Below are 27,860 nucleotides of genomic sequence, written 5' to 3' on the forward strand. Positions count from 1 at the left end.
TAAGAGACAAAGCTGACAATACAGCAACACAGGAGAGGAATAACATAACTTTATATCAAACGGGGAAGGTTGTTACTTCCAAATATTTGGGTAAGAGCAGGGCTAACGGTTTTTTAACGGTTACTTCAAAAAAAATATTACGCTGTTAGTAGTAGCATTTCCGGTTTTCAATCGACAATTCAATCAAATATTTGCCTTTTTCGCTCTTATAACCGACCAAAATCAAGTATCCAATGCATTTAATTACAGATTACTCCACGCGGTGGCGCCATAAAGCTTTCAAACACTTTCTCCGCGACATCTATTTATATCTGAACCCACCGAAGTGTCAAGTTCCCCACCGGTTAGCTGTCCTCCCCTCCAGCCTCGCCATGTTGTTGGGTTAAATCTGTCGCCCCCAAAACTTTATTCAGATAATTGTTTTGGCCTTTCGTAGGCCTGTATCAACTTGTTTAAGATTTGACAGCTGCCAAAGTACCAAGATGTCGAATGTGTCTTACCACATCTCCAACTTGTTGGAGAAAATGACATCAACTGACAAAGACTTTAGGTAAGGAGTAGGAATGAGAAAGCTCGTGTGTGTGTGACAGTGAGATGACACTTTCTGTTATGCGACTGTCATTTTACTACACAGACGACTTTGTGTCCCGTTTAAAAGTGTAAGTAGCCTAAGTGTATTCAAATATTATCACACACTTAAAGTTCAGGCCTACTTTAGCAAAGTTAAGAATGTGTGTGTGCGTGCGTGTGTGTGTGCGTGTGTGTGTGTGTGTGTGTGTGTGTGTGTGTGTGTGTGTGTGTGTGTGTGTGTGTGTGTGTGGTCTGTATGCCCACAACAACACGATAACTTATGGCCTGTCACTTTGATTAATTGATGATTTAACTTGTGTTTGTTATTGTGTGTGTGTGTGTGTGTGTGTGTGTGTGTGTGTGTGTGTGTGTGTGTGTGTGTGTGTGTGTGTGGTAAAATAAGAGAGTTTATAAGTCCACAACAACAACTTAATAATAGGCCTAGCACAACAATCACAACAAAATCGTACATTTTATTCCTAATGAGTTCATAATTTTGACCTTTGCCTTTTGCTTCTGTTTTGTCATCTACGTGTGTTTACGTGTGTGTATGTTAACGTGTGTGTGTGTATGTTTACGTGTGTGTGTATGTTTACGTGTGTGTGTATGTTTACGTGTGTGTTTGTGTGTGTGTGTGTGTGTGTGTGTGTGTGTGTGTGTGTGTGTGTGTGTGTGTGTGTGTGTGTGTGTGTGTAACCAGGTTCATGGCCACCAATGACCTGATGCTGGAGCTACAGAAGGACAGCATCAAACTGGACGAGGACAGTGAGAGGAAAGTGGTGACCATGTTGCTGAAACTACTGGAAGACAAGAATGGAGAGGTGCAGAACCTGGCTGTTAAATGGTACACGGACCGTTACTTCATGTTCTGGCAAAGTTAGGCTATTTAAAGCTATATTGCGTAACTTTTTCCATATGAATTAATGTGGGTTACATTCAAGCCATCGCCAAACGAGTTGAAACAAAGTTGATTAGGCCCACAATCAGCTCAACTAAACTCTCTCTGTATTTCTCAGTATGGCAGCGTTTACAAACTGGTGTCCACCCCCCCCCCCCCCACTCCTGACACTGGTGCAGGAGCTCAGAGAAATCCCAAGAAGAGCCCAAGAAATGTTTCAGTTGTTGATTCTACTGCTAAGAAAAAACCTGGACGTACAGCAGAAGGAATAAAATCATTAAGCGACCACAGAAGGCTTTACCTCATGTAGACGCACCCACTGTGTTGTTGTTATTACTCAGAATTCCTCATGGGGGGACGATGACAGAAGTTACGCACTATAGCTTTACGGATTATACATTTACTAATACTGTTCCTAAGTGACGTGATTTGAACATACAAACCAGAATGAACTGATTTACTGTAAGGTGTGTGGGTGCGTTTGTTTTCCAGCCTGGCGCCTCTGGTGAGCAAAGTGAAGGAGTCTCAGGTGGAGACTATGGTTGACACACTGTGTTCTAACATGACGTCGGACAAGGAGCAACTCAGAGACATATCCAGCATGGGACTGAAAACTGTGATCGCTGAACTGCCCCTGTCTTCATCAGGTAAATATTCTCAATACTACTGAATACAAATAAAAATGTGCATTATACATGTATTTAATGTTTTATTCAGTTGTCAAGCCATGTTTTAATCTATACATTTTTGATTTTGGAGGCTTTTAAAAGTGCTTTAAATGTTAAAGAGAATTAAAGATTTTTTTTAAGCAAATAACAAACGATAACTTGCGTAATTTTTCGACCACTTTTGTCAAATATTCTCCTGAAATCATATCCCCTTAATTGGGTTGTGTGTGCGTGTGTGTGTGTGTGTGTGTGTGTGTGTGTGTGTGTGTTTATGTGTGTCTTTATGTGTGTGTGTTGCCAGGTTTGAACCTCACATCCAGCGTGTGTAAGAAGATTACGTCCCAGCTGATCGGAGCCATGGGGAAACAGGAAGACGTGTCAGTTCAGTTGGAGGCTCTGGACATTCTGTCGGACATGTTGGGAAGGTAACGATGAAAGCAAAAACATTTTAATCCAATTCAATCAATCACTACAGACTTGAAATATATCAGGAACTAGCAAATGGATTTACCTGAAATTTAGTACAGACAATCGTGGTCCCTAGAAGATAAATCCTGCCTACCACGTGCCACCATGAGGTTCACATTTGTGGTTTTGAATGAATTGAAATGTCCCAAATATTCATACCCCCCTCAGGATAAACTGTGATAACTTTGATTTGATATTATCAGCACATAATCGGTATCTGCAGATATTGGCTTTAAAATTAAAAAAATATTGGATTTAAATAATGGTATATCTGATATCGGTCAATATCGTTTGGTTTGTTTTCTCTCTTTAGGCTGAGTGGTGCGTTGGTCAGTTTCCATGGCTCCCTGCTCTCCAGTCTGCTCCCAAAGGTAAAACACACTCGCTGTTGACCCAGGAAGTTCCAATCTTTCAATATCTTTAAAACTTTAACGCAGACTTGAACAGTTAATTCTCTCCGTTGGGGCGCTCGTGGTGTAGTGGTTAGACCCCCCCCATCCCCCTCCCCCCATGGAGTCTCAGTCCTCTTCACAGCAGACCCGGGTTAGAATCCAGCCCGGGTCGTTCTCTGCATGTCATTCCCCTCCCTACCACATGTCATCTCTGTCTCTACACACTGTCTAATAAAGTGAAAAAATTAATGATCTTAAATTTTTTTTTATCCATCAGTTAACCAGTTCCAGAATGGCGGTGAGGAAGCGCTCCATTCTAGCTCTGGGTCACCTGGTTCCGTGCTGTAGCTCCGGCCTCTTCTCCCAGCTGACTGAACACCTGCTGACGGAGCTGAACAAAGGCCCACAGACCTCCATGACCCGGACCTACATACAGTGTCTGGCAACCATCAGCAGGCAGGGAGGGCATCGAGTGGGTGAGACATTTAAACATATATATTTTTTACTACACCAGGAATTTACGCACTATAGCTTTAATTTGATAAAAAAAAGTCATAATATTATAATAATGGCGTCGTAGTTTTAGACCTACATACAGTGTCTAGCAACCATCAGCAGGCAGGGAGGGCATCGAGTGGGTGAGTTTTTAAACATTTGTTATTAAGTACACTTAAACCTGCAGTGTGTAGAATTTTGGGTTTTATTTCCTAGCAGATTTTGTAGAAAGTAATTATAATATCCATAAGTACATTTAATTTAGTGCATAATTGCTGATTTTTTTTTTTTTATTATTATTTTTTCCCCTAGAAAGGGTCTCATATATGTCCATATTTCTGAATATTTTGGACCAAGGCCTAGTGCCGCCATCTTGAAAGTGTCATAGTTGGAATGTCATCAGATGCATTGTTTAAAATTTAGAATTGTTCTTGTCCTTGAAGGCCACTGTAGCTTCTGTTATTATTCAAAAGGGTTGGGGTTACCCAGGGAGCGTTGCATTCTAGAACTTTGTAGAACTTTCTTGATGATGTCATATTACACACTGCACCTTTAAGGAATTTAGAATAACCTGTCTTCAGTATCCTTAAGAACAGTTCAGACCAAAGATTCGCCTCGCAACGAGACGGTTTTAGAGCGTCGCGGGGCAGAAATCGCAGCAGTGTGACCTGCTCGTTGAGTCGCAGAAGATTCAACATGTCAAATCGCCAGGTCCAGTTTCAGAACGTCCAGGCCAGCTCGCTGCGAGCAGTTGCAGTTGCGTCTCGTTGCGAACCTTTGGTCTGAACTGGGCAACAGGGCAATTTAAATGTTTAATTACATCTTCATTAACTTCCAACTGGTCTCGTCTTAATGGATTTCCTTTATTTCTTGGGCTCTTCTCTGGATTTTTCTGAGCTCTGAGCTTCTTTGTGTGTGTGTATGTGTGTGTGTGTGTGTGTGTGTGTGTGTGTGTGTGTGTGTGTGTGTGTGTGTGTGTGTGTTAGGTGAGCATTTAGAGAAGCTGGTCCCCTTGGTGGTTAAGTTCACCAGTGTGGAGGATGATGAGCTGAGAGAGTATTGCTTCCAAGCCTTTGAAGCTTTCATACGCAGGTACACACACACACGCACACACACGCACACACACACACACACACACACACACACACACACACACACACACAGACACACACACACACACACACACACACACACACACACACACACACACACACACACACACACACACTCACACACACCCGCAAATACAAACACACGCTCACTCACTCACTCACTCACTCACTCACTCACTCACTCACTCACTCACTCACTCACTCACTCACTCACTCACTCACTCACTCACTCACTCACTCACTCACTCACTCACTCTCTCACTATTCATGTTGTGTCCTCTGATTGACAGGTGTCCTAAGGAGATGTCCCCCCATGTTGCTACGGTAACAAAGCTCTGTCTTCAGTTCATGACCTTTGACCCAAACTATAACTATGACGACGATGAGGAGGCAGAAGACAGTATGGACATCGAGGACGGGCTGGATGAAGGTGTGTGTGTGTGTGTGTGTGTGTGTGTGTGTGTGTGTGTGTGTGTGCGTGCGTGTGCGTGTAGGTGACTGTGTCTGTGTGTGTCTGTGTGCGTGTAGGTGACTATGTCTGTGTGTGTGTATATCTGTGTGAGTGTGTCTCTGTCTGTCTGTCTGTCTGTCTGTCTGTCTGTCTCTCTCTCTCTCTGTCTGTCTGTCTGTGTGTGTGTGTAATAATATCAATCTCCTTCTCCTCTCTCATTCAGAATCTGATGATGAATACAGTGACGATGACGATATGAGTTGGAAGGTGCGCCGTTCGTCTATAAAGTGCCTGGAGGCTTTGATCAGCTCTCGTCGGGACCTGCTGCTGTCTCTCTACTCGTCTGTCTGTCCCGCTCTGCTGTCCCGCTTCAGGGAGAGAGAAGAGAACGTTCGGGCCGATGTGTTCTCTGCCTTCTCCGCTCTGCTCAAACAAACCAGAGGAACGGGGGCGTCAGGGGGGGCCGGGCACCATGGTAACATAACGGCCGGGACAGAGGCAACAAACAGGGAGGAGGAGCCAGCGGTAGCCATGCTCAAAACACAGGTAAGGAGGATTTTATTAGTGCATATGTAAGTAAGTAAGTAAGTAAGTAAGATGTATTTATATAGCGGTTTTAACAGACATGTTAAAGTGCTTTACAATGTGCGTAGAAAATAAAAGCATAGTAAATAATATGTCTAAGAATACAATTAATGAAAAAACACAACAGATAAAATTAGCAACGTATAAAAGCAGAAGTTACCAAACTGCTGCTAGCCTAAACAATTGAGTCTTCAATTGACCCTTAAAGCATTCCACACTGCTTGGCAGAGCAAAACAAAAGCCCATGTAAATTGCAATATACTGTTGATATATATGTGTGTGTGTGTGTGTGTGTGTGTGTGTGTGTGTGTGTGTGTGTGTGTGTGTGTGTGTGTGTGTCCAGGTGCCTGGCGTAGTGAAGGCTCTCCACAGACAGCTGAAGGAGAAAAGCGTGAAGTCCAGACAGGGATGTTTCAGTCTCCTCACCGAACTCGCCCACACTGTTCCTGGAGCGCTGGAACCACACATACCTGCTCTCATCCCTGGTACACACACACACACACACACACACACACACACACACACACACACACACACACACACACACACTCTCATACACACACACACACACACAAACACACAAAAGCATGCACACACACACAAAGGCATGCACAGACAGACACACACACACACACACACACACACACACACGCACATACACGCAAACACACACACACACGCACACACACACACACACACACACACACACACACACACAGACCCACACGTTTGCACGGCTATACTTGTGCATTCACATAATGCATTCCCTAGCCCCTTACCCCAACCATCAAAACTAAATACCTAACCCCAACCCTTACACTAACCCTAACATGAACCTAATTCATACCTGAACCTTAAAACCTAGTGTTAACCCTCAAACAGCCCTTTAAAGGCATGTCCTTAAAACCTAGTGTTAACCCTCAAACAGCCCTTTAAAGGCCTGTCCTTAAAACCTAGTGTTAACCCTCAAACAGCCCTTTAAAGGCCTGTCCTTAAAACCTAGTGTTAACCCTCAAACAGCCCTTTAAAGGCCTGTCCTTAAAACCTAGTGTTAACCCTCAAACAGCCCTTTAAAGTCCTGTCCTTAAAACCTAGTGTTAACCCTCAAACAGCCACACACACTTTGGCACAACCCCTTTCTTCCCATTTCTCATTTGCACAAAAGAAACCTACCAACATCTTTTTGTCCTTTCCACTACCTGCTTCATTCCCTCTCTCTGCTGCTCTCTCTACTCTTCACTTTCTATATTCCCATATGACTCTATGCTACAATACAGTATATATTATATTATATCTTTATTTCTCTATGCTATAGTGTGTATATATAATATTATATCTATATTAGTGGTGGGCCGATAACGGCGTTAACGGCTGCGTTAACGCCAGGCTCTTATCGGGCGATAAAAAAAATATCGCCGTTAATCTCTTAATTCCACCTCCTGTTCGGCTCAGGGGAGATGCTGTTCGCCGTCGGGGTGAACCCCCTTCCGCACGTGAAGGCTCGCTTCACGTGCGGGAAAGCTATAGTGTGAGCGGCCACAGCTTGTATTTTGGTCATATCTAACACTGGACTGCAGGCCTATATAAAAGTGTTGTACCTTTGCTTTCTTTGGGTTAAAAAAAACTCCATCAACTCAGTATCCGTCTAGTCCAAAAAAACTCTGTCAGCTGCTGCTGCAGACGGTGTGCAGACGTGCTCGGAGAATCGGCATCGGCGCATCAACAGTCATTCAATGCAGCGGCAGTAATCATACAACCGAACGGTGTAGAAAGTCCCGTCAGTTAAAAATAGTGATCCAGATTTTAAATCCATGTTAAAATCGGAAGGATATAAAGCTAGTTAGCTTAAAAAAAGTAGCAAACATGTCAACTGTGATGTGTTCAGGCCGGCTCAGTAATATGATTGATGTGTTCAAATGCAACACAAAAAAAAAGAAATTTGAGATTTTGGCGAAACTTGTTTTCCCAGCAAGATAAAATAGATAGTAAAGATGGAATGGAATTATGACCTGTTTAATGTCCTATCTAGAGCTATGATCATATCAGCAATTAAAGCAATAATACAAGTTCTATTTCAACAAAATAATAGAAAATTATCAATTTTGATATCAATAAAGACTTGGATCGTTAAGGAGTCTTGAAAATGGTATCAATATCAATACAAATTAACTCTCCTGTCATCTGAGAGAAATTAAGATGATTTAATTTTTTTAACCGTTAGTATTTACCGGTTAAAAATATTATCGGTTGACTGGTTTACCATGGACATCCCTTATACTGTATAAATGTATATCATACATTGTATGTTTTTTTTTGTGTTATCCCAGTTAAGTTTATTATTAATTTTTTATCATTTAATATTACTTTTAATAGTTCCGGGACGTTGGAGCAATAACCTGGTGTTTTGACACTTCAGTGTGCACTGTGAATTTGAAGTAATGTTCAGTTTTTGAATAAAGATGCAGCATTTACAAATGTTTATTTTTTTTATCCGATTCATCGATTAATCGAAAAAATAATCAACCGATTAATCGATTATTGAAATAATCGTTAGTTGCAGCCCTAAACAATTCATCGTTACCTCTTATGGCCTACAGTTCAAAGTTCATGTTTAACTGAATAAACAGTTTGTAAACACAAGTACATCTTGTTGAACATAATTTATTTTCATCACCAATTATCATAGTAGAACAGCTTCCTCAAGCAGTTTGTGATGCATGTTGGAAACAGGAGATGAGCCCCTGGTCTGATGCGCCACCTGGCTTGAGAAACACGTTCTCAAAGACTTACTTTGAGTCATTATTTAGGGAGCACACACATATTATGAATGAATTCAAATGAGCCATTTTAATCTAGATTAATCTAGATTAATTTCAAAATTTATCTAGATTAATCTAGATTAAAAAAATTAATCTATGCCCACCTCTAATCTATATACAGCTCTATTTTTCTTTTTCTTTTTTACCTTTATTTAAACAGGTATATCCCATTGAGACCGAAGACTCTTTTACAAGGGAGACCTGTTTTCCTTTCCCACGTTACCATTCACACACACATTCATACACCGATAGCAGGCTAACTTTTGACATTCACACGAGGCAAGGTGGGTGAAGTGTCTTGCCCAAGGACACAACAACCATGACACAGGTAGCAGGGCGGGGATCAAACCTCCAACCCTTTGATCATCAGCCGACCCGCTCTACCAACTGAGCCACAGTCGCCCCATGCCATATAAATAATACTATCTCTATTTCTCTACATCTCTCCAGGCATAGTTTTCTCCCTGACGGATAAATCCACCTCTTCCACCATGAGGATTGATGCTCTGTCCTTCTTCCACGTCCTGCTGCTCTCTCACCCGCCTCAGGCCTTTCAGACGCACATACAGGTTCTATGCACAGCTATTTAAAACTTTATACATATATTTAAAATCTAATGTCGCTACCTAAGGTGGGCCCAATTTGTTCACCTACCCCTTTAAAGGTGCTCCGAGGAACTTTTATTATGTGTTAATTCTAGCGACCCCTTTGGACAAAAGCGGTAGTGTTTTTACAACGACAGCTGTTGTTCCTGGATGAGCCTACCTGGACAAAGGCATTAAGTTCTTTGCACTGATGGTCTCGTTTGCTCTAACATGTAATTTATGGATCATCAGGGTAAAAATCCGACTGTTTCAGAAATATATAAAAGTTCCTTGTAGCACCTTTAAGTGGTATAAAAAGAATGCAATTAAAAGCCAAACTAAACTCTGTACTATTTGCCGGGTTATTTGAAATATTCAAGTTACATTAAAATGACGATTTGAGCTTATAAACACTATTGTTGGTGGTTTGTGACACTTGTTCTGATGGTGGTGTGTTCAGGTGTTGTGTGTTCAAGACTAGTTCTATAAGTAAAAAAAAAAACTATTTTTATGGCTAATCACAGCCAGAATTATCTCAAAAATACACCTCCTTCATACACAAATTTCCCTTAAAGAGGACCTATGATGCTTTTTGACTTTTATGACCTATAAACGTTGTTATGATGATTTATAGTCATGCTTAACCATACTAAATTATCAAATAATGACTTACATGCATTTCGACGTATTCCCTGCTGACCGTCTGGGGTGTCTGTGCAGAGCACTAAACACTATTCTAGCCAGTCGAGAAGTCACGTCTTCAAAGCGGTCTACCCTTTCATAATTCGTGACGTCGCATAAAAATTGGTGACGTGACCACGCGGATGTTTCCATGTATGGTAATGCTGTCACTTCCCTGTTCGCGTCTGCCTCGCGCCCTTATAGGTCCATGCTCGCGCTTCCCGCCACTGAAAGTGTTCCGGAAGGAAGGTAACCAATCACAACGGAGTGGGGTTTGCAGGAGGGGGGGGAGGGTAGCGGAGATGGCCGATGCACAGGCGGAGGGAGCGGAGATTGCCGAAGCACACACACTCAAGTGTTGACAGGATGTGCTGGATCGCCAAAATAAGAGAAAGAGCTTCCCGAAAATCTACATAGTTTTTTGTGATGTGATTCGTGTCAGGTTGCTCTATAGCAGTGTAAAACAAGAAATTAAGACCAGAAAAGTAGTATAATAGGTCCTCTTTAACAAAGCATACGGGTTAAAATGATGATTTAAGCTCAAGTTATGAACACTATTGTTGGTGGTTTGTGACACTTGTTTTGTTGGTGTGTGCCGGTGTTACAAGATATTTAAGTAGATTAAAATGGCGGGCATATAAAATGTTCATGTCACCGCTATTCTTTTATTATGTAAACCACTGTGTTCTACCTTTTTGTGTATGAAAAGTGCCATATAAATAAAGTTTGATTTGATTAGATTTTAAATGTATATTATGTAATTATATATGTATAAAGTTATACAAAGTTATACAAAGCCAGATTTAAGCTCATTGTTTTGATGGTGTTGTGTTCAGGTGCTCTTGTACTATTGTTTTGATGGTGTTGTGTTCAGGTGCTCTTGCCCCCGGTGGTGGCCTGTGTAGAAGACTCGTTCTATAAGATCACGTCTGAGGCTCTGCTCGTCACACAGCAGCTGGTCAGAGTCATGAGGCCGCAGGGACAGGCCGTAACCACGGGAACCTTTGACCCCAAACCGTTTGTTAAAGAGGTAAAGATAGGATAGGTGTGTGTGTGTGTGTGTGTGTGTGTGTGTGTGTGTGTGTGTGTCAAATCAAATCAAATCAAGTCAGTTGTATTTGTATAGCCCAATATCACAAATAGACATTTGCCTCAGTGGGCTTTACATTCCATACAGTATGACACCCACTGCCCATAGACGAAAAAACCCCCAGTAAAAAACCCTTTGTGTGTCTGTCTGTGTGTGTGTGTGTGTGTGTGTGTGTGTGTGTGTGTGTGTGTGTGTGTGTGTGTGTGTGTGTGTGTGTGTGTGTGTGTGTGTGTGTGTGTGTGTGTGTGTGTGTGTGTGTGTGTGTGTGAAATCAAGCATAAGACATCTACTGACAGCGGCATTGATCCACTATTTTTTATTTCTGATCCGATTCCAATATCTGTGTTTTGGATATCGTCAAATATCTAATATACACTATATATTGCCAATTTTAAATACACACGTTACTTACAAACATTATTGCTGTAATATCGCCCAACCATACATGGCAGTACCTTAGTTCACAGCTGAAAATGTGAAATATGACTGAAAATTGTCCATCCAATGTCCATCCATCTTAGCATTTGATCCTTGAATAAAAATCCTTATCTTGTTTTTTTCTCCGAGGTTTTCTCTGTAACCCTGAAGAGACTGAAAGCGACAGACATCGACCAGGAAGTGAAGGAGAGGGCTATTTCCTGTATGGGTCACATGGTCTGTCACCTTGGCGACCTGCTGGGGGCGGAGCTGAAAGGGGTTTTGTTGATCTTTCTGGAGCGGCTAAAGAACGAGATCACCAGACTCACCGCCGTTAGGACCATCACACTCATCTCAGCCTCGCCAATAAAGGTTCAGTCAAAAATTAATTTTTTTTTTTCATATTTTTTGGGCAAAATCAGGGTACCCGCACAGTCTTAAAAGCATTATAAAAAGTCTTGAATGTAACTTGGAGATCCCTGTGGCTACCATGTTAACGTAAATGTACCTTTTAGATGATATCTTTATCCTTTTCATCCTTATAAAAAGACTTTCGCAAACAGAAAAAAAGTTGTAACTAAAACTCCTTAAACGGGCAAATCGCACAGAAAAACATACTATTATGAAAATACCCGTGGATTTTTTTTTAACCTTTATATAATCCCATTGAGACCGGAGACTCTTTTTCAAGGGAGACCTGTTCCCATTTACACGTTACCATTCACACACACATTCATACAACGATAGCAGGCTGACTATCGACATTCACACAAGGCAAGGTGGGTGAAGTGTCTTGCCCAAGGACACAACAACCATGACACAAGTGGCAGGGCGGGAATCGAACCGTCAACCCTTCGATCATCGGCCGACCCGCTCTACCACCTGAGCCACAGTGTATGTAAGGACATTACCTAAAACATATTTTTCCTATACTTCTCCATTCTTTTCCCCCAGGTGGACTTGTCTTCCATCCTCCCAGAGACGCTCTCCGTTTTGGGCTCGTTCCTTCGTAAGAACCAGCGCGCTCTGAAGCTGTGTACGCTGGCCTGTCTGACGGCGCTGGTCACTCACCACGCTGCCAGCATCAAACCAGCAGCACTGGAGCCTGTGATGAGTGAACTGCCCGCTCTGGTGGACGAGGCAGATATGCACGTGTCTCAGGTTAGAAAAAAGACACATTGGAGGTGCAGTCAGTGATTCTGGAGAACGCTTGTTGTCAAAATCACTTTTTATCAATATCAGTGAATATCTCCTCACTATTTATTTATTTATTTATTATTATTCTTTCGGACAATTCCACACAATACACAATTATCTCTTTCACATCATACATCTTAATTTGTGTTGTCCGAAGGGTGACGGAAGAAGCCTAAGGCTTATCGAGTCCCGCCCCCACTATCCGCTACCTGTCCGTACTGGGTGTGCGCTGAAAATAGTCTGGTGTTAATACACAACCTAGGTTGTAAACTGGTATGTAAACAGCCTAGGGTAGTGGATTGTGAGGAGATATTTACTGATTTTGACAACACGCGTCCTCTAGAATCGTTGACGCGACCTGACACACAAATGCAATGCACAGTCTGTGGTGGTAATAAAGAGACATGTTCATTCATTTCTAGAACAGCAGCTTCTAGACATTTATACACCCGACGCGATGCGAATAAAATGCAAAAAATGCGATCAATTCAATATTAAATATTATTTAGCAGTTTACGTGTGTTTCCTGCGGCTCCAGGTGTCCATCTCCCTGCTGACGGTGATGGCCCGCGCCTGCCCCTCGTCTCTGGCTAAGATCAGCTGCTCGGTGCTGCCTGGAGTCTTCAGACTGGTTCATTCTCCTCTGCTGCAGGGCGGGGCGCTGACAGCCATACTCGACTTCCTACAAGCACTGGTGCTCTCTAAGACCAGTAACCTAGGCTACAGGTAATACCGTGTGTGTGTGTGTGTGCGTGTGTGGGAGGGAGGGTGTGTGTGTGTGTGTGTGCCTGTGTGTGCGAGAGAGAGAGTGTGTGGGAGAGTGTGTGCGTGTACTTGTAGCCTACAACTATTTTTGTGAGAACCAATTTCAGTTTTAGATCTTAGGAGTGAGAACATTTTTGAAAAGTGAGGATATTTTGTCTGGTTCTCACTTCGGGACAGGCCTTTAAAGGGCTGTTTGAGGGTTAACACTAGGTTTTAAGGACAGGCCTTTAAAGGGCTGTTTGAGGGTTAACACTAGGTTTTAAGGTTCAGGTATGAATTAGGATTATGTTAGGGTTAGTGTAAGGGTTGGGGTTAGGCATTTAGTTTTGATGGTAAGGGGCTAGGGAATGCATTATGTCAATGAATGTCCTCACAAGTATAGCAGTACAACTCAAATGTTTGTGTGTTTGCATGCGTGCGTGTGTGTGTGTGTGTGTGTCTGTGTGTGATTGTCCCCAGACACTACAGTAGAATACTAAAGTGTTTACAATAGTTGACAGTTATTCGGTGGGAAAACTGTTGTGTTTGTAATGTTTGTGTTGACCCACTTGGGCTTTAGACTCTGATATGAACGTTCGCCTGAGGCTTGTAAACAAAACTTATCTTATCGAGTGACATGAAAACGTTCCAACAAACACAGTGTTGAAATTCCCTCTGGTGATTAGAAGAAAATACAGAAATATAACAACATACAACAACAAGCACATTTCAGCTTTTTTTTTTAGAGGCTGTTTTCGAGGAACCACTAGCTCAGCTGGTTTCTCTGGAGTTTATCTATCTATCTATCTATCTATCTATCTATCTATCTATCTATCTATCTATCTATCTATCTATCTATCTATCTATCTATCTATCTATCTATCTATCTGTCTGTCTGTCTGTCTGTCTGTCTGTCTGTCTGTCTGTCTGTCTGTCTGTCTGTCTGTCTGTCTGTCTGTCTGTCTGTCCGTCCGTCCGTCCGTCCGTCCGTCCGTCCGTCCGTCCGTCCGTCTATCCATCGGTCTAATAAAACATTACATAATGCCCAAAAAATGACCTAAAAAGACAGTTTTCATCTGTTTTGCGACCTCAAATTAACCCCTTCTCTCCTCTGCTTTCTAATCTAATCTAATCTAATCCAACTCTACCGTATCTATAAAGCACATTTAAAAACAAACACAGAGTTGAGCTAATATGCTACACAGTCATCTCTTCTCTATTTCCTTTCTATCCCTTTCTCAGGTCAAATAAACAAGCAACAAAATGCCAAAAACATTATCTAAAAATACTGTTTTTGTCTGTTTTGTTCTTCTCCTCTCAGTCAGCTGTTGAAGTCGCTGACGGAGCCGTTTCACAGCTCCAGTTCGGCGCTTCACAGACAGTCCTATCACTCTGTGGCTCGCTGTGTGGCCGCTCTCACCTCTGTCTGCCCCAAAGACACTCCAGGGACTGTCTCCAGCCTCATTCAGGAGGTGGGTGGCTCGCTTTATGCATCGTTGTCTGTAATTTTTATTTATTTATTTATTATTTTGAATATTTTATTTTTTATTATTTGAGTATGTTTTATTATTATTATTATTATTATTATTATTATTATTATTATTATTATTATTATTATTATTATTATTATTATTATTATTATTATTTTGAGTATTTTTATTTTTATTATTTTTATTTTATTGTTTTCAATTTTATTTTATTTTATTTTATTTTATTTTATTTTATTTTATTTTGTTTTATTTTATTTTATTTTATTTTATTTTATTTTATTTTATTTTATTTTATTTTATTTTATTTTATTTTATTTTATTTTATTTTATTTTATTTTATTTTATTTTATTTTATTTTTATCACAATGAATGTCCTCACAATTGTTATGAGTCTGTCCCAAAGACACTCCAGAGACTGTCTCCAGCCTCATTCAGGAGGTGGGTGGCTCGCTTTATGTTACATACAAATGTAATTTGTAATTGAATTATGAATTATAATTGTTTTGTAATTCTGTACGGGTGTGTTGTAGTGGTTAGTGGCTTTCTCTACATATGACATCTATTGCATGATGTCTGTCCCGGGAGAGGGATCACTTACTCTGTCAACTCTCCCTGAGATTTCTCAATTTTTTTAATCCTGATAAAGGGGTTTTTACTGGGAGTTTTTTCTCAGCCGAGCTAAGGGTCTAAGGGCAGAGGGTGTGTATTTTATTTTTAAATTTCTAAATGATATGATGATGGCTTGTGAATCAACTAAAGTAAACCCAAACTTTCTGCCTTTGTTTTGTGTGTAAACCCAGGTGAAGAATGTTGGTAGTCCGGAGTCAGCCCGGGTCTTGTCTCTGCTGTGCCTGGGCGAGGTGGGGCGTAGTGGGAGTCTGGGAGGCAGTAAGGAGGTGCAGGGGGTCATTCTGGAGGCCATCTCCTCCACCAATGAAGAGGTGAGGGACCAACAGGGCTACAAGGCTACTTTTTTGCCCCAAGATACATTTCCTTCGGGACAATAAAGTTTATCTTATCTTTTTTTTTTAATCAATATATCTATTGGTTTTCCCTTTTTTCAACAAGAACAATTGAAAAAAAAAAAAAAAAAAACAATACAAATATACAAACAATACTGACAAACAATAAAACAAATAAATACAAAGTACAGCCAAAAGAAATTAAAGAGAGAGAAAAGAAAAGAAAAAAGTAGTGGTTATAGATACAGAGTTAAGGTCTTTAAATTAAAGATCCCGAAACATTCAGTTAAGTCTGTAGAGTAGATGATAGGATGTGTGGGAGTCTGGGAGCCAGTAAGGATCTGTCTGTTCTGTGTGTGCGCTGAAAACCTGTGTGAATGATGCCATGAGGAACTTTTAAATATTTCTGAAACAGTCTCATTTTTCCTCTGATGATCATAAATAACATGTGACAGCAAACGAGACCATCAGTGCAAAGAATGCAAAACAAAATTATATAGTTTTTCTGAACGCCTTTGTCATGGCTGACCCTCATTCTAAAAAGAAAAATTCTAAGTGGTTTTAAAAAAGTCTTAAAAAGTCTTAAATTTGATCTAGAAAACCTTGGTAATTAACATCACTCATATATCAAGAAAAAGAAATAAAACACCTAGCTTCCCCCACTGACAGTTAGTGTGTGTTTGCAGGTAAAGACAGCAGCGTCCTCCGCTCTAGGCAGCATGGCGGTGGGAAGCCTGAACGACTATCTGCCCTTCCTGCTCAAAGAGATCTCATCCCAACCACGGAGACAATATCTACTGCTGCACTCACTCAAAGAAGTCATCAGGTCTGTGTGGGAGATCATATGGGGTTTCTGTGTATCTTTATGGGGTTTTCATTTAAAAATGTTACCTCTTTGAATGCATTTTTTTTTTAACAAAATCCTGCAGGAATCAAAATCATCAGCTGTGGCTGGAGTACAACTTTTATTTAAAAAAAATATATATTATTGGAGATTTGGGACACTTTTGTTCTATTGTTAAAAATGACTCGCATTTAAAAAAAGGTTTTTAAAAGATTATTTATTTATAATCAATTAAGAGATATCAACAAACTGTACTTGATTTTAATTATCCTGGAATGTAAAGAAGAAAAAAAAGTAATTTTTTTGTAAAATCTGTCTCCCTCTCCCTCTCCTCTCTCTCTCCCCCCGTCACTCTCTTTCTCTCTCTCTTTCTCCCTCTCTCTCACCCCCCCTCTCTTCTCCCCCCTATCTCTCGCTCCCCCGTCTCTCTCTTTCTCCCTCTCTCTCTCTCTCTCTCTCCCTCTCTCTCTCTCTCTCTCTCTCTCTCTCTCTCTCTCTCTCTCTCTCTCTCTCAATTTCAATTCAATTCAATTCAATTCAAAAGCTTTATTAGCATGACTATTGTTGAGAATTCATGAGAATAAAACATGAGAATAAAATAAAACAAAATGAAACAGTGAGGCCTGGTGTAGAGTATCATTCCCTCATGTTGTGGCAAGCCGAAATAAACTGTCCCCTCTCTCTCTCTCCCCCTCCCTCTCTCCCCTCCTCTCTCTCTCTCTCCAGTGCCTGTCCGGCCTCTAGTCTCTCGCCCCATGTGGAGAGCATCTGGTCTCTGCTGTTCCAGAACTGTGAGTGTTCCGAGGAGGGAACCCGGAACCTGGTGGCGGAATGTCTGGGGAAGCTAACGTTAGTCAGCGCCGAGCAACTGCTACCAAGACTTAAACAGCAACTCAAAGCTGGTACGAAAACGTGTGTGTGTGTGTGTGTGTGTGTGTGTGTATGTGTGTGTGTGTGTGTGTGTGTGTGTGTGTGTGTATGTGTGTGTGTGTGTGTGTGTGTGTGTGTGTGTGCGTGTGTGTGTGTGTGTGTGTGTGTGTGTGTGTGTGTGTGAGTGTGTGTGTCACTGTAAAAATGTCTGGACGGTGGAAGATTTTTGTGATGAAGGAGATTAGTCTGTTCGTCCGTTGAACACTGACCGAAATATCTTTAGAAATACTGTTAAAGTAAAATTAAAGTTTAGTCGGGTTTTCAGTTTTTTTTAGATAACGTTTCTTATAGGAATGGGCCTTTTTTGGATTAGATGCAAATCACTATAAACAATATATTGACGGTGGGCAATTTCATTCATAAAATCACACAAACTAAACAATATATTTTTTAAATTCTGTCCCTTCCTTACAGGTTCCCCTCTGGCTCGCAGCACCGTGGTGACAGCCATCAAGTTCACCATCGTCGACCAACCTTCTCCAATAGATACACTGCTCAAAGACTGCATAGGTATCTGTCTGTCTGTCTGTGTCTGTCTGTGTCTATCTATCTATCTATCCGTCCGTCCGTTTGTCTGCGTCTATCTATCTATCTGTATACTTGTCTGTCTATCTATCTATCTAGCCTTCAATAAATGTATGTAGTTAATGTGGGTGGGTGTATGTATAGTTACGTGTGTTCAGCACATAATTTTTCTTATTTGTGAACTAATTGATTTTTTTTTCTAGCTTTTTTGTTTTGTTGTTTTGTATCATTTCATATGACTGAAATAAATGTGTTAGTTAATTCATTCATTCGTATCTATTCCATATCAGTGACATCATCTCTGTCTTGCAGGCGACTTCCTGAAGACGCTCCAGGATGATGACATCAACGTGCGCCGCGTTGCCTTGGTGATGTTTAACTCAGCGGCTCATAACAAACCGAGTCTGATCCGCGCACTGCTGCCGGCGGTGCTGCCTCACCTCTACAAGGAGACACGGGTCAGGAAGGACCTCATCAGAGAGGTATGCTGTCTGTCTGTCTGTCTGTCTGTCTGTCTGTCTGTCTGTCTGTCTGTCTGTCTGTCTGTCTGTCTGTCTGTCTGTCTGTCTGTCTGTCTGTCTATCTATCCATCCGTCTGTCAAGAAAGATCAGATTTGACTGTGTAAATTCTTAGTCGGGGACAGCCCTAGAGTAAATATGTTTCATGTGTCCTGTGTGTGTGTGTGTGTGTGTGTGTGTGTGTGTGTGTCTCTATTCCTGTGTGTGTGTGTGTGTGTGCGTGCCCGTGTGTGTGTCCTACAGGTGGAGATGGGTCCATTCAAACACACAGTAGATGATGGTCTTGATGTGCGTAAAGCAGCGTTTGAATGTATGTACACGCTGCTGGACAGCTGTCTGGACGGCCTGGACGTCCTGACCTTCTTAGACCACGTAGAGGAAGGACTCAAGGATCACTATGACATCAGGGTGGGTACAAAAACTGAAAATACTACACATTTCAGAGTTACGTCAAATCGACAGATTTTTGTCATTTTTTACGAGAAAGAGAATTCATTTGTGTATGTAAGCAGTATGACAGTAAGCTGCACAAAGAGCGCTTGGACACAGTTGCAAAATAATAACAGGATCAATTAACTTTAAACTGTGTGTGTGTGTGTGTGTGTGTGTGTGTGTGTGTGTGTGTGTGTGTGTGTGTGTGTGTGTGTGTGTGTGTGTGTGTGTGTGTGTGTGTGTGTGTGTGTGTGTGTGTGTGTGTGTGTGTGTGTGTCTGTCTGTGTGTACTATAGATGCTAACCTTCCTGATGTTAGCTCGCCTGGCGTCTCTGTGTCCGGCTGCTGTTCTCCAAAGACTGGACAGACTGATAGAACCACTGAAGGCCACGTGCACAACCAAGGTACCGGCCCTTTAAGGGGGCTTTTCCACCAATAATAATAATGATCTTCTTGTATTTTTTGGTTTTCCACTATAAAAGAGTTCCTTGTACCTACTTTATCTCGTTGAGATGGCGGCGCACACAATCATGTTGGTTAATGTTGAAAAAATGTATCAAACAAAATGTGGTTAAGGACCAACATATACAAAATACATCAAAATACATAACATGCTTCAACCTGTTAAACATTTAAAAACTAACAAAGTAACAACGTTTTTTGGGGTTTGAACTGCATTTTAAGTTCTCAGTGGCATCTTTGCAAACCAAACCATTTTTTTCTTGTATAATTCACAAGTCCATTTATGAATAAACATGTTATATTGCCCCCCCCCCCCCTCTCTTCCCTGCCCCCCCCCCCCCCCCCAGGTATCTTTGCAAAGGTATCAGGCATCTTTGCAAACCAAACCATTTTTTTCTTGTATAATTCACAATTCACAAGTCCATTTATGAATAAACATGTTATATTGCCCCCCCCCCTCCCTCCCCCCCCCTCCCTCCCCAGGTGAAGGCGGGGTCAGTGAAGCAGGAGTTTGAGAAGCAGGAGGAGCTGAGGCGCAGTGCGATGCGCGCTGTGGCCGCCCTGCTGGCTGTGCCCGAGGTGGAACGCAGCCCCAACATGGCTGACTTCGCCAACCTGATCAGAACCAACGCAGACATGGCCTCAATCTACCAGAGTGTCCAGGGAGGGGACGGGGGGCTGGGGACCTCCGAGTGCATGGATATGAGCTAGGCTATCTATTATGATAGGGTTAAATTTGTTATATGATTGAAGCTTTTATTTTGAAAAACGGGGCTTTTTTAGCAATAATTCGTTTCGGATTTTTGCAATTTCTCTTATGTCTATCTTATGGCTTTCCCAGTAAGAACTTGGGGAGATGGGCATTTTCTAAAGACAGGCCATGCGTGCCAATACCCATACTCCAATACTATTTAGTACTGTATGTCAGAAAAAGATTTAGGATGCACGTCAAAAATACCTTATTGCCCTAAAACTTTCAATTGCATTCTGCAGTATGTAAACCAGCATTTAGTACGTATAGTAAAAAGAAAAACTATGTGATTTGGAACGCAGGGTAAATTATTATGACCCTGTTTTCTTCTTTTCTTTTTTGGATGTATACGCAAGAGAACATCTTGGCAAGACGATGTTAGGTTCCGCTGAGAGCATGGATATGAACTAGACTCTTTGCTACTGTATGATGGGGGTTTTTAAAGAAAGGGTTCAATCTGTTATATGTTTTTATTTGGAAAAACAGAGCTTTTTAACATGAATAATTTGGGATTTTTACAATTTGGGGTGTCCTAAAATAGGCCTACATCCAATTGCATGACATTTGTAGAATGCAAACCAGCCATGCTTTATAATTTAGCATATTAACAAGAAAATGTTTATATGATAAAAGCTTTTATTTTGAAAAACTGGACTTTTTAGCAATGAATTTCCTGATAGAAATGTGGCAGTTTAACTTCAAAGGATTTTACAGTTTCTCTTTTTCCTTCCTTGTAAGAAATCGGTTTTGTTTTGTTAATTTAAATAAAATGGAAGCAACACTTTGAAAATCCCAGTGTGAGTTTGTGTCAGGGCCCCAGGACACTGCCTTTTCCGAGCTGCGAGCATGGACTAGTGGCCAACCCATTAGTACTGCATGCTGTGAATGGGAGCTTATTTTCCCATGAGCCTATAGGCAGATTTCCGCCGTCCACACCAATACAAGCGGCGAACAAGATTGTGTCTCCGCAAATTTTTTCTGGATATCAATCATAGGCTCAAACTTATCTTTAGACCATTTACTAATAAAACTGAAGTTTTTTCATTTCAAAACGCCACCTCAAGCGTTTTATTAGCCCAACGGCTTTTAACGGCTTTCAGTTGGTTTTCGAGGGAGGAGGAGGGAGTGGGCAGCCGTGGGCAGCTGAACAGAGTCGTAGTGAAACAAATGTTTCGGTTTTCGGCCCGGTCTCCGAAAACCACTATATTACTTTCCAAAAACGGAGTGTAATATAAATATCACATATAGCGAATCATCGGGGGGGCGGGGGGAGGTTAGTGACTTATAGAAACTGCCCGCTAAAGGCTAAATCCTTTAGCTTACAATGCTACAGAACGAGAATGATTCTACATCCGCTACATCCGCTACCAGTCCGCCCGGTTGCCGCCCCCTCTTCCATGATAGGTCCATGGTGCCGCTACGTCATACGAAAAGGCGTGCCTGGCTCACATGAGAGCAGTATGGCCGCTTCCTTGTTGCTTCTTTGCGCCAATGAGCAGCTTTCATACGCTTTCACAGGAATGAATGGGCGCCATGTTTCAATACGGTGTCCATTTCTTTATATGTCCATGGTTTGTGTCTGTATCTCTCTCTCTCTCTCTCTCTCTCTCTCTGTCTCTCTCTGTCTCTCTCTCTCTCACTCTGACTCAAAGATGAACTGAATAGATGTAGGAGGTCAAAGGTTACTGCTACCTTCCATAGTGTGATCGCCCTACCAACTGAGCTAAGGGCGTCCCCACTAACCATGAGCTTAATTAAATATTTTAAAAAGGCTAAAAAAATAATAATTATGGAGCCTGTGTTTTCTTTTGATGTTTATCTTATATTTTCAGAACAACATTTTGTTTTTCATTTGATGCTTTTCGGTTCAACTCCTCAGAAATCACCCATGGACATATAAAGAAAGAAACAATATATACAGGCACGGCTTTGTCTGTGTAAGGTTGTTTCCTATAGACCGACCACCGAGTGGCGCTGTCTCACCGCGTTTTGCATTGTATGCCCCTTGTGCGCCAACGTAGTTTAAGTGTGTCCCGTGCGAGCGCCATCTTGTGTCATTGTTTACTTGATGCTGAATACAAGGTGAGCGGTGTTATGTCTTGCACAATCTTATAAAAATCTAAGTGTTAAACCATCCATCCGGTCGGTTTGGTTAGTCCATATGTTACTTAACATGTTAATTTACCTGTTGAATTTGATATGGGATGTGTGTGCTGGCGATTTATATGATCATTTTGTCAAGTAATGTTAGCTAGCATGGCGATCATTGAGATACATTGTAAAACAGCGCTGTGCTGATTTATACTGCTAAATTAAGTATTTTCGTCCCGTCCTTCTTTTTATTTTCACAAGAATGTATTTTTACTAAAGTGAATAATTATTTAATTCTATAGTTTATGGTTTATATCTATACATTTTTACTCTTACGCAAGACTGTATTATATGTGAATTTATTTGAGCTGCAGGAAAAGAGTATTTTATAACTCTTGTCTCAATGTCATGCTGAATCCAAGGACAACTAATGAGGAAGAATTGCCACTTTTTGGGTATAATTTGCCAGTCGCCGTCTTTCCACAATCCCAAACGTCTGTGTCCTGTGATCCTTCTCTACCCATCACTCCAAATGAAACACACCGCAGAGTCCCAGGGTTCATAGAGAGGCAGCTGGACATTTGGGTCACATCTGCTCCAAGGTAAATCATTACTTTTATTAACTGTCAAATAACGTGATGCTTTTGTTAGCGGATGATAGCTGGCTGTGGTTGTTAACCGAGATTTGCATTAGCTCTGCAAGCTACGCTAATATGGCTACCGTCTGTTTACCGCTTCGGGGTAAAAACGGTTGTGAACTTAGACTTGTTTGTTTATTGTTGTAAGGCGGTAGGGATGTTCACTCTGTCATTATTGATCCTGCCAGCTTATTAATGTTTAGATATTACAGTTCAATCTTCAAATATGCCAAGAATGACTCAGCCAAGAAAATAGCACTAAGATGACATCAACACAGTGAAATACAATATTCATACACTACATTCAAGTCATTTATTTTATTTAAAAAAAAAATCTGGTTCCAACAACACTAAAACAAACTACATAAAAAATAATACTCGACATAGGCCTACCTCACAATTCAGGGCTAACCATCATTTAGCAATCACACATCCAGAGATACAACTAAATTAAAAAAGTTATTATTATATAAATTACAACATTGTCTTTCTCATTCTTAATACACATTCTTATTTCTTGACCTAAATGACTGTTGCATAGAGCGGTCCTTCGACTGTAGAAGTGTCTGCACCATGTATGATCATCAGAGGAAAAATTAGACTCTTTCAGAAATATTAAAACAAAATGGTGCCGATAATAAATAAATATATTGTGAAAAAAAGTAACTCGTAGCTACTTTAACCAGCTAAAATTCATTGAGATTAAAATCTTAAAAATGTATTTTCAATGACCCGGCCAAGAAAACAGCACTATGATAACATAAGCACAGGCAACAGTGACATACAATATTTATACACCACATTCATAATGTAATTTATTTACATAAAAAAAAAAAATATATATATATATTCCAACAACACAAAAACAAACAACAGAATAGAAAAAATACATGACATACATCAAAATTCAGGGCTAACTATCAATTAGCAAACACACATCCAGAGATAAAATTCGATGGAAAAAGGAAGAGATAACTATAAAAAAATACTAATTACAACAGTCTCATTTTCAATACACATTTTCATTTCTTTGCCTTGTTGACGGTTGCATACAGCGGTCCATCCACAGTAGAGGAATCTGGAATTTGACTAAACTTAACCGTAGAATATTCACATGCGGAAGAAGAGCTCCGTATGTGTGGGGTCGCCTCACTAGCACCAGCTTTGTCTGAGATTATTTTAAAATTGACGGTGGAGTAAAGCACTTGAGGGTCCGACGGGCTTTTGGGAACGTCGACTGTGGCGTAAATGGTGTTCACTGCTTTTCCTGATCGGCGCTCCTTTATATCCTCATAGACAAATTCCTTCAGGGAAAATTTAAAAAAATTTAAGTTTGAATAAACCCCCCAAAATATTCTTCTTCAAAAATAAATTAATAAAAATTATAATTACAATAATAAGGAATACTAATAATTAAAAAAAATTGAATTAATTAAATAAAAAAACTATCAAATAAAACAATGGTCTAGGAAAAAAATCTTTCCTGAAAAAGAATAAAAATAAGTAATTAAATATTGGAAAATTATATAAAAAAAAGAAGCTTTAAGATAAAAATCTATCAATAATACAACTCTAAATGAAATCCACCCTAGTGTTTTGTTTGTTTTATTCTATAGACTACTGGCAACATTTCTCCCAAATTAGTCTCCCAATGCTCAGAACATTAATATTTCTGAATATTCCCAGTGAGTACCAACTACACGTTTGCACTAACCTCTGTGGTGTACTGTGCTGCTGCTCTGTCACTTGTATTTTTTGAAGACGAAAATCCTGATAGAAAAGAAAAGAAAAGAAAAGATCGAACAACAAATAAGCAAAATAAAATAAAATGCATTAGTTCAACTTCATCACATTAATTCATATTTCCCCTCTCAACCTCATGATACGAAACTCTGCAAGCTCAAAGCTGCAAACTGATTGGACATCACAACAGTTGTATACGCCCATTATATCACAGTTACGAACCAATCAGATTGTTTGATTTGAGCTACCAGTATCTTACTTTTTCTGCACTAACCATACTCTTCATTCTTGTGAAAAATCTAAAGTTAGACCAAAATAATTCTTGAATTTCCTGGAAATAAACCAACAAAATGTAAAGTTCAATCCCTCATACAGAGAAAACGTGAGTACTGTGAGGTTTAATTTACGTTTGTAGATGAGGATCAAAATCAGTATGAAGAGTATCAGCAGCGGCACAGCTACACAGACAATCACAGCAACGACGATCCAAAAGCCACCTGCAAGAAAGCATGAATTTGAAAAGGAATTGTAATAATTTAACATATAAAATATTGCTACTATGCGGAAGAAAGTTTAAGATATAACATTTTCTTTCTTACCACGACTCTCCAAAGGTGCCTGAGTTGTAACAGGAGAGGGTGTAGGTGAAACTGGAAAAAAAAAGTGAATTTTAGTTAATTTAATTTATAAATTAACAATATCCCAAAGGATACATAATTAGAAATAAAGTTGTGCAGAAACATAGCAAATGAAGAAAATCTATTTTGTAAAGACATTTGTTGAGAATAATTCCTCAAAGCGTTCATGAGACATTGCGCTCACAAGAATGACCCCAGACAGACGTACGGTACAACCCTGGCCATTCTTTACATTAAGAATAATTGGCAACAAGGATTAAGTTAAGAATTCAAATATGTTTACTTCACATACAGTAGGCCTATATTGCAAGATAACAAAATGCAAGTTTTACTGGGTGGAAAAGGGTTGAGTCGAATGAGGCTAACCCTTTTTGACTTAACCACACACTCTTCTTAAACCACTTCCTTTGTTTGTTTTCATGCTGTGCAACACAAACACATCTCCTGATCCACATGTGCACCGTTGCATTTCTTCTGCTGCAAGTCGTGATTTCGGAAGAGTTTCGTTTCCGTTCCAGAAAACATTTGACTATTTAAAACCTTCAAATGATGGGAACCTGTGGGGTTATTTGTCCCTTAGACAGATCAATTTAAATCTGGGTCAGTTTCAGTGGAAACTTTTCGCTTACCTGCCCTACGTGATTATCTCTGTACCCCACCTTCCTGCCTTGTTGTACATACAATGATACATTTTTACTATAGATCTGCATGTCAGTTAGGAATATAAACTTATAAAATAATAAAAACACATCTCAGTTTACACACAGAAAACAACCAGCCCGAAGCCTTAGCAACTCACCTACAGTAACCTGGACTCTGTGGAAGAACTGGGGGCCTTTCATTGGGTCAGAGCTGTCTGCTCCACACCAGTATGTCCCAGAGTCTTCTGTCGTTACCTCTCTGATTGTAATGGTGATATTCTGCTTAGCTACATCCTCTTTCATGGAAAACTTCTCAGTAATCGTTGAAAAATTTGCTGTATTTCTGGAAATTTTCCCGGCAATCATGCTAAATTTCCCGTATCTTAGAGGTCGACATATAGATGGATCTTCTCCTTTACAGATGAATTTCATCTTCGTAACAGCAGCGTCTTCATATCGACACCAGTATGTGAGATTCTGGCCAACAGTTGGAGACCGTGTGAAGTTTGTTATAGAATCTGTAGAGAGACAGACAGACAGACAGACAGACAGACAGACAGACACACACACACACAGACAGAGACAGACACACACACAGACAGCATTGACTATCAGTGACTGACAATAAGAAACACCTTGAATCAGGCAAACCTTAAAGCAACAATATGTAACATTTCGGTCTGTGGGAATGGGTCAGACACCATTCTCCCTGTTTACACTTACTGGACTATTAGACTGACTTTGAAACTGGGTTTTTTTAAAGATAGAAAAGTTACATAGTGTTGCTTTAAAGTGTCATTGTGTGTTTCTCACCTTGGAACTTCAGTTTAATTCTTCTGACTGCAGTTCGGTAAATTCCTGTATTTGATCCACACCAGTAGACACCAGCATGCTGTTTAGACACATTCCTGATGGACACATTGAAACCACTGTTGGTTTCTGTGACAGTGAATGTCCCATTTGGCTTCACAATAGATGATGTTGAGAAAATATCTTCACAGATTGCACCGTTCTCTTTGCAGAAGAACCAGGCTTTGGATCTCAGTTTGGCTCCTGGGTAGTTGCAGCTGATAGTGGTTCTAGCTGTCCTGTACACAGTTTGACTGAATGGTTTCGGGCAGGCATTTTCATCTGCAAATGAAGAAAAGAGAGAGTGTGCAAAATTTTATTAACTATTTCTATAGTAGCTTTAAAAAACCCATAGTTAAGGTGCCAACACACTGCACACCGCCGCGCGGCGAGTTTACATAGAAAGTCAATGTATTTCGCGCGCCGCTGCGCGAATGGGCAGCCGGCGGCGAGCGGTTCACGCGGCTAGGGCGGCGCGGCCACCGCAGGAGTTGAGGATATTGAACTTTTTGCCGCCGGCCGCGCCGCGATAGCCAATCAGCGTTGAGCTCCTCCCCGACGTCACTCACTTCGGGTCGACGGACAGAGGAAATTAAGATGGATGAAAACATAATAGTCATAGTTTGCTCCCATAAGTTCTGTGAATAGCCTCTGTGTCTGTTGCCTGCTGTGTACAGCTATCAGTTTTGCTTTATGAACCAAGTTAGCACCGGTTAGCTTGGGTAAAGCACCATCAGCACAGCAGACTGGTGCTCTCAGCACCGGTTAGCACCAGCGCCAGCATATCCCCAGAGTAGGAGAAGGCTACTCTGGTCGGGCGGCCGGCGGCGGACACAATATGACCCAATATGATCACGCGGCGCGGCGAGTGCAGTGTGTTGGCACCTTTACTGGTGCACAGAAAATACAAAAACATTAAATACAGTAAGAATTTAAAGCTATAGTTTGTGACTTATGTTGTCCCCATGAGGAATTGTGAGTAATTACAACAACACTGTAGGTGCATCTACATGAGGTAAGCCTTGGGTGAATATCCATTTTTTCCCCCTTAGCAGTAGAATCAACAACTGAAACATTTCTTTGGTGCTTTTTCTAAATTCCTGCTCCAGTGTTGGGGGGTGACACCAGTTTGTAAACGCTGCCATACTGAGAAATACAGAGAGAGTTTTGTGGA

The 27,860-nt window shown here is 40.7% G+C and overlaps 2 protein-coding genes across 2 annotated transcripts in view; both read left to right on the plus strand.

Moving 5' to 3' along the window:
- Positions 1-477: 477 nt before the first annotated feature.
- On the plus strand, positions 478-20,046 carry cand2 (cullin-associated and neddylation-dissociated 2 (putative); the record flags this gene model as incomplete). Its single annotated transcript, XM_080025946.1, has 24 exons — positions 478-550; positions 1,271-1,414; positions 1,961-2,115; positions 2,438-2,561; positions 2,918-2,975; positions 3,274-3,472; positions 4,478-4,583; positions 4,894-5,033; positions 5,278-5,600; positions 5,983-6,124; positions 8,909-9,027; positions 10,598-10,753; positions 11,381-11,602; positions 12,185-12,391; positions 12,966-13,153; positions 14,493-14,643; positions 15,462-15,602; positions 16,310-16,449; positions 17,194-17,369; positions 17,812-17,907; positions 18,235-18,404; positions 18,685-18,849; positions 19,170-19,277; positions 19,819-20,046. The coding sequence occupies exons 1-24, from the start codon at positions 483-485 to the stop codon at positions 20,044-20,046; spliced, it is 3,726 nt and encodes a 1,241-aa protein (XP_079882072.1). The 5' UTR covers positions 478-482.
- Positions 20,047-21,088: 1,042 nt separating this feature from the next.
- The window catches only part of cox6c (cytochrome c oxidase subunit 6C), a 104,754-nt gene continuing 97,982 nt past the window's right edge, over positions 21,089-27,860 (plus strand). The window contains exon 1 of the mRNA XM_080026750.1: positions 21,089-21,092. The gene's annotated coding sequence lies outside the window, so the exon portion shown is untranslated. The remainder of the gene's footprint in view (positions 21,093-27,860) is intronic.

This window comes from Ammodytes marinus (genome assembly GCF_949987685.1).
Source record: "Ammodytes marinus genome assembly, chromosome: 4".
Lineage (NCBI taxonomy): Eukaryota > Metazoa > Chordata > Actinopteri > Uranoscopiformes > Ammodytidae > Ammodytes > Ammodytes marinus.